This window comes from Hylobates moloch, unplaced genomic scaffold, assembly GCF_009828535.3.
Source record: "Hylobates moloch isolate HMO894 unplaced genomic scaffold, HMol_V3 SCAFFOLD_1149, whole genome shotgun sequence".
Lineage (NCBI taxonomy): Eukaryota > Metazoa > Chordata > Mammalia > Primates > Hylobatidae > Hylobates > Hylobates moloch.
This window is the reverse complement of record NW_026653424.1, coordinates 1-7,607: the sequence shown is the minus strand read 5'-3', so window position 1 is coordinate 7,607 and position 7,607 is coordinate 1. Positions and strand designations below refer to the sequence as shown.

General features: G+C 60.2%; 1 protein-coding gene across 1 annotated transcript in view; it reads left to right on the top strand.

Moving 5' to 3' along the window:
- LOC116464630 (SHC-transforming protein 2-like) overlaps nt 1-7,314 on the top strand; it is a gene marked incomplete at both ends in the record, with an annotated part of 8,221 nt that extends 907 nt beyond the window's left edge. Inside the window, 7 exons of the mRNA XM_032147892.2 lie at nt 1,334-1,394; nt 1,527-1,646; nt 3,917-3,970; nt 4,168-4,219; nt 4,308-4,434; nt 5,731-5,887; nt 7,251-7,314. Coding sequence (XP_032003783.2) covers nt 1,334-1,394; nt 1,527-1,646; nt 3,917-3,970; nt 4,168-4,219; nt 4,308-4,434; nt 5,731-5,887; nt 7,251-7,314 — 635 coding nt within the window. The remainder of the gene's footprint in view (nt 1-1,333; nt 1,395-1,526; nt 1,647-3,916; nt 3,971-4,167; nt 4,220-4,307; nt 4,435-5,730; nt 5,888-7,250) is intronic.
- Between the last annotated feature and the right edge of the window lie 293 nt (nt 7,315-7,607).

Genomic DNA, 7,607 nt, shown 5'->3' with positions numbered 1-7,607 from the left:
ATCACAGCCACTCCCCGTCCCCTCCCCATCACAGCCACTCCCCGTCCTCTCCCCATCACAGCCACTCCCCGTCCTCTCCCCATCACAGCCACTCCCCGTCTCCTCTCCAGCCCCGGCACCCACGCATCCCCTCCCTGTCTCTGTGGATCGGCCTGTCCTGGACATTTCATAGCAATGGGATCACACACTGCGTGGCCTCCTGTGTCTGGCGTCTCTCACTGAGCATGGCATTCCCGAGGTGCGTCTGTGCTGTGGCCTGGGTCAAAGCCTCGCTCCTTTTCTTTTCTTTTTTTTTTTTTTTTTGAGACGAAGTCTCACTCTGTCGCCCAGGCTGGAGTGCAGTGACACCCTGTTGGCTCACTGCAACCTCTGTCTCCTGGGTTCAAGCATTTCTCCTGCCTCAGCCTCCCCAGTAGCTGGTACTACAGGCGCCCACCACCACACCCAGCTAGTTTTTATATTTTTAGTAGACACAGGGTTTCTCCATGTTGGTCAGACCGGTCTCGAACTCCTGACCTCAGGTGATCTACCCACCTCGGCCTCCCGAAGTGTTGGGATGACAGATGGGGGCCACCGCACCCGACATGCATTTGCTTGTGTCAGGCCCACAGTGCTGGGATGACAGGCGGGAGCTGCCGCGTCCAGCCAATTTTTAACCTTTTGAGGAGCCCCCAGGCTGTTTTCCACAGCAGCCATGCTGTGAAAATTCCCACGCGCCCTGGGTGGGGGATCTGGTTTCTCCACGTGACGCCGACATTTCCGAGGCCCCTTCAGGACCCCGTAGACTTCTAACCTCTCCTGGGGACCAGTGGTTTGAGGCGCTCTTGTTTGGGGTCAGCTCCTGCCGCCACTCGGGCCCTCCAGAGCGGAGGTCGCTCCTCCAGTGCTGCAGACAGGATCACGACATGGGACCCGGGGTCAGGCTCAGGGCCTCCAGCTCACCGTCCAACCCCCAGATCTGACCCCGCACCTTCCTTGTGGGCCGAGGCCAGGGACGCACTGGTCCCTGGGAAAGAGGGTGGTAGAGGGGCCAGAGCTGGGGGCCGGGCCTCTGCCGGATGCAAGGACACACATGGAGTGGGCTGGTGCCCACACTGCACCTGTCCTGCTGGGCACTCCTTCCCCAGGTTCCCCAGCCCCCTCCCTCCCCACTTTAGGCCCCCCGACCCTCTCCCACCCCTCCCTCTCTGCCTTCCTCTCCCCTCTCTGACTCTCGCCCTTCTCTGAGCTCCTGCCTCCTCCCCAGACCCCCACCCTCTCTGACCCCTTCCTCCCCAGCTCCCTCCATGGCCGCCCCCACCACACTCTCTAAGCCCCCTCCTCCCAACCCCAGGGAAGCCATCAACCGGCTCCATGAGGCCGTGCCTGGCGTCCGGGGATCCTGGAAGAAAAAGGTGAGTGAGGCTTGTGGTCTCTCGTGGGGCTGGTGGGGCAGTCGTGGGCCTTGGGGACGCTGCGGCCATCCTGGGAGCCCCTCGGCAGCCCCCACCCACGGCCGCCCTTGCTGTGCTCCGGCCCCGACTCAGGCCCCCAACAAGGCCCTGGCGTCCGTCCTGGGCAAGAGCAACCTCCGCTTTGCCGGCATGAGTATCTCCATCCACATCTCCACCGACGGCCTCAGCCTCTCTGTGCCCGCCACGCGCCAGGTGGGTCTGCCCTCTTCCCCTGGCGTCCCAGGGGCCAGGAGTCCTAGGAGGCAAAGCTGGGCGGGGTGCTGGGGGTGGGCAGCAGGTGGCGTTTATCTGGAAAGACGAGCCGAAGCCCCGCAGAGCAGGAGCTGGGGGTGCAGCCACTGCCCTCACGGGGCTCAGCTCAGGGGCTCCCGGCCTGGGCAAGCTGTCCCGGTACGGGGGTGCTCCTGGCATGGAGTGGGTGGGGGCAGGGATGCTGCTCAGCACCCCGCAGGGGCCAGGACGCCCCGCCCCAGAGAGTGGTCTGTCCCAACATCCACAGTGCCTGGGGAGGGGCGGGGATAAACCCTGGCTACCATTCTTCAGGTGGAAACAAACAACAAAAGTATAATTGCAGGCCGGGCTCGGGCTCGGTGGCTCACGCCTGTAATCCCAGCACTTTGGGAGGCTGAGGTGGGCAGATCCCTTAAGGTCAGGAGTTCGAGACCAGCCTGGCCAACATGGTGAAACCCCGACTCTACAAAAAATACAAAGATTAGCTGGGCATGGTGGTGGGCACCCGTAATCCCAGCTACTTGGGAAGCTGAGGCAGGAGAATCGCTTGAACCTGGGAGGTGGAGGTTGCAGTGAGCCAAGATTGCACCACTGCACTCCAGCCTGGGTGACTGAGCGAGACTCCGTCTCAAAAAACCAAAAAACAAAAAAACTATAATTGCAGAAATGAAGGAAATAATAGATTTTAGGAGGCACTGTGAGGCCAGGCGAGGGGTGTCCTGAGCATGTGCTGGGCCCTGTGTGCTAGAAGAGACTTCCTGGAGGGCTCTGGGAGGTGGTGAGGAGGGGGGGTCCCAGGGAGTTGTGGCTGAGAGAGGAGGCATCTCCCTGTCGGAGAAGTTAGCATGGGTCATCGTGAGGGGTTTGGGGCAAGGCAGCGTCCCTGGGCTGGTGTGGAGGCGGCAGGTGGTGGTGAGGGGCAGCTGGGGCTCCAGGGAGGAGGCTAGAGAAGGATGGAGCTGGCGGGGGAGCTGGCTGAGGGCCATTTCCACGCAATTTCCATCTCTGCCCCCACCCTGCGAGGCATGGACCCCTGACCACCATATGGACAGGACACTGGGGCTCCAAGTAGGCCCTTCTGGCTGGGCCAGGGTTGGCAAGGGGAAAGCCTCGAGGGTCCCTATGGGGGCTGAGGAGTGGATGTTCTATAGGGAGGACTCAGGATGTGGCTGGTAGCAGGGGCTTACTGGGGCCTAGAGGGATTTGAGTGACGGGAAGCAAATGAAGCAGGACCACACAAATGAGCATGCAGAGAAGCACGCAGATGAGCACGCAAACAAGCACGCAGATGAGCACGCAGATGAGCACGCAGGTGAGCACGCAAACAAGCACGCAGTTGAGCACGCAGATGAGCATGCAAACAAGCACGCAGATGAGCACGCAGACGAGCACGCAGACGAGCACGCAGACGAGCACGCACACGAGCACGCAGATGAGCACGCAGACGAGCACGCAGACGAGCACGCACATGAGCACGCAGACGAGCACGCACACGAGCACGCAGGTGAGCACGCAGGTGAGCACGCAGACGAGCACGCAGGTGAGCACGCAGGTGGAGCACGCAGACGAGCACGCAGGTGAGCACGCAGGTGAGCACGCAGACGAGCACGCAGACGAGCACGCAGGGTGAGCACGCAGGTGAGCACGCAGACGAGCACGCAGACGAGCACGCACATGAGCACGCAGACGAGCACGCAGACGAGCACGCACATGAGCACGCAGACGAGCACGCACATGAGCACGCAGACGAGCACGCAGATCAGTAGGCAAACAAGCATGCAGATGAGCACGCAGATGCACTCACAGGTGCCCTTGCACATGGACAAAGGAGTCAGGAGTGTGGGGCCGTCCCTCCCGTGGCTGCTTCGGGTGTGTGTGTGTGTGCACGTGTGTGGGGCTTGGGATGTGTGCGTGAGCGTCTGGGCAGGTGCATGTGTGAAGTGTTGCAGTGGGGGTGGTTTGTCCACTCACACACATTCCCGTGTGACCTCCTGCGGACCCCACACGTTCCCCTAGGGCCCTAGTCCCGTCCTTGCTGGGGACTCCACATCCCAGCCTCTGTTGTCTAGGCTGACCCAGGACCCAGCTGCAGTGGGTGCCTGTCCAGGAGACGTCTCCATCCCCACATCCCTGCCCCTGCCCCACTCTTTGCTGTGATCCTGGTCCATCTGCCGGGCCCCCTGCCCTCGAAGCGGGGCCCCCATGACCGCGTGTGCCTCCTGCCACCTCAGGTCATCGCCAACCACCATATGCCGTCCATCTCCTTCGCATCGGGCGGAGACACGGTGAGGCCGGGGGTGGGGGTGGACCTGCAGCCCTGCCGCCCCCTCCGGCCGCGAGACCCTCTCATCCTTCCCCAGAGCCTCCCTAACGTACCCTGTGCCCACATCCACTGCCCCGTCTCTCTGCATTGCTGGGGTGGGCGGCTGGGAATCCAGGTGGGGGGCCCAGGCAGGTCCAGCTGGCCCCTCCCCGCCCCCAGGACATGACGGATTACGTGGCCTACGTCGCCAAGGACCCCATCAACCAGAGAGGTGAGGCCCCTGGGGAGGCCGGTGGGGGTCCCGTGGCCGGGGGGCACGGCCGTGAGGCTCGGAGGCCGCATGACCAACGCGCCCGCAGCCTGCCACATCCTGGAATGCTGTGAGGGCCTGGCGCAGAGCATCATCAGCACCGTGGGCCAAGCCTTTGAGCTGCGCTTCAAGCAGTACCTGCACAGCCCACCCAAGGTGGCGCTGCCCCCAGAAAGGTAACCAGAGCTGCCTCCCCCGTGCCCTGGGGACGCCCCCAGTGACCTACCCAGGTGCAGAGCCTGCTCCACCTCCTGCAGGTCTCAGCCTCCGTCCTGCCCTTGTCCCTCCCTCCCTGTCCCGTGAGAATGTGGCTCAGCCAGAGGATCCCGTTTCCTCGGCTGTAACACCCGAGTAAATGCATCCCCACCTGCCCCCCAGGACTGGGGAGGACTGAGCGAGCTGACTCCCCCGTGTGCCTGAGGCTGTCAGCCCTGCTGCTACAACCAATATCCCTCCTCCAGACACGAGGCCGGCTCCTACAAAGGGCAGAAAACGGCCTCCGTCTCACTGCAGATGTGTAAAGGGGGGGACGTGTCTGTGTGCTGGTAACACGTTTTTTATAGACATTGAAGTGTGAATGTCACGTGTTGCACAATATGATGCTCTAGATGTTTTCTCAAACACTTAACTTTGATAATTTAAAGGTTGAAAGCCCATTCTTAGCTCGTGGGCCACACAGATCTAGGCAGTGAGCTGGATTTGGCCCTGGGCTGGGGTTTGCCAGCTGGCCTTGGAGAAGGAGCTATTTAAGTCTCTATTCATCATTAGAAAGTCAGCTTCCTCCAATGGTGGGAGGGCAGGTGCAGGTGCATGAGCTCCCAGCCCTGCTGGTCACGAGGGAGGCGGCATCGCACACCTGCTCACACTCACCCCTCTGTGCACGGGGACAGCGTGCTTGATGCACGTCGCTCAGCACGCTCCGAAGCTGGGACGGGCTCCTCGCCTGCCTCTGGAGCTGCCTCTGCCTTCTGTAGGCTGCCTCGTAATTTATCCCAGCAGCGATTGTGGGCCAGTTGGGGTGCACCCCTCTGGCTCTCAGGGCCGTGCTTGCTGAGGAGCACCTGCAGGATCCATTCCTGCCAGTGCCATCGGGGCCAGAGGATGGGGGCGCTTTGATCCCAGAGAGTTGCCACCCTGACCAGCAATGTCCTGGTTCTGGGTATAAACTTGGATCATGTCCTCTGCTGCCGGGCGCGGCCGGAGGTGGGCAGAAAGGAGTGGAGACCGGGTTTGCCAACGACCTGCCTTTTGTGCCACAGCTCGCAAATGTGTGCAACGTTCCATTTTATAGATGAGGAAGTAGTGGGCCTGGTCACTTGCCCTAGAAGTGTTTCCTGGTAGGAACCCTCGGCGACAGGTGGGGGGCTGGGATTCGAACTCAGATCTTTCCTGCTCCCCCAGAAGCTCAAGCCGTAAGGCTTTAGCTCCCTTGGGCCCTGCCTGTGCCACGGCCATTGCTGTCTGTCCCCCAGGCTGGCGGGGCCGGAGGAGTCGGCCTGGGGGGACGAGGAGGAGGCTTTGGATCACAACTACTACAACAGCATCCCGGGGAAGGAGCCGCCGCCGGGCGGGCTGGTGGACTCCAGGCTGGCCCTGACACAGCCCTGCACCCTCACGGCCCTCAGCCAGGTCAGCCTCTGCCCTTGGGGGGACAGGGGCAGGGATGCCCCAGCTGCTGGTTCCCTGGACCTACCTCCAGCTCTTCTTTCTGCCCTGTTCTCCTCGATCCTAGAGGAGGGTCTCTCTCTCACTGAGACTCACTCACTCACTCACTCATGATCTCACTCACGATCTCACAGACTCACTCAGGATCTCATTCACTCACTCACAGACTCACGATCTCACAATCTCACGATCTCACTATCTCACGATCTGACTCACGATCTCACTCACTCACGATCTCACTATCTCACGATCTGACTCACGATCTCACTCACTCACGATCTCACTCACGATCTCACAGACTCACTCAGGATCTCATTCACTCACTCACAGACTCACGATCTCACAATCTCACGATCTCACTCATGATCTCACTCAGTCTCACTCTCAATCTCACAGACTTACAATCTCACGATCTCACTCACGATCTTACAGACTCACGATCTCACGATCTCACTCACAGACTCAGGATCTCACAATCTCACGATCTCACCCATGATCTCACTCTCAATCTCACAGACTCACAATCTCACGATCTCACTCACGATCTTACAGAATTACGATCTCACTCACCATTTCACATCTCACTCACGATCTTACAGAATTACGATCTCACTCACCATTTCACTCATGATCTCACTCACGATCTCACAGACTCACGATCTCAATCACTCACGATCTCACTCAGGATCTCACTCGCTCACTCATTCACTCACTCGCTCAATCACAGGCTCACAATGGGGCGCCGTGGATCTGCCCGGCCTCCTCTATCTCTCAGTCACAATCTCACTCACGATGAAGCGCCATCTATCTGCTCGGCCTACTCTGGACACATTAGACGAGGTGGCATTTCAGACATGACTTCTACCCTCAGACACTGAATAAATACGGCAATGATTTAATCACGGCCTTGATAAGTCCACCAGGGAGGCAGTGAGGGTGTCTACAGGGACATGCACTCTGTAGGGAGGTCCGGAGGCCTTCCCTGAGGAAGCGGCATTTGGGCGGAGCCCTGACTGGTGAATAGGAGCTGCCTGGGAGAGCAGTGCAGGGAAGGTTATCCAGGCAGGGGGAAAAGCCATTGCAAGGTGGCGGGATGTGCTGACCACCTTCCGAGATGGAGAGAAGGCGGGGAAGGCCACGGCAGAGGTGGGCGGCGGACACCCCGGGGGCGTAGTCCCAGAGCGAGGGAGCCATGGGAGGGCCAGGGCTGTGCTCATCACCCCTAAGTCTCCAGCCATCTAGGAGGGCCGGGTGGGGAGACTGGGGGTCCTGAGCCAGGAAGAGGGGCTTGCACACACTGGGGAACCTCTCGCTGCTCTGTTTCCAGGGCCCATCTCCTTCTCTAAGAGATGCCCGCAGCCTGCCATGGGACGTGGGGTCCACCGGTACAGGTAGGATGGGCTTGGGCTGCAAGGGGTACCCACAAGGATTCTGGTGCTCTTCAGCCCTGTCCCGTGCTGGCTCCCCCTCAGTCCTTCTCCTCTTTGCTTATTTCACATTCACCTACGAGATTGTCTTGCTCCTAACACTCTGCTGAGATTTTCATCATCAGTATCTGTTTTTCCTGCACAGACTGGATTCCTTGCATGTTGGGTGTAGATACTGCGTCATCCACGCGGTATTAGGTTTCCGTGCACGTTGGGTGTAGATACTGCGTCATCCACACATATTAGGTTTCCGTGCA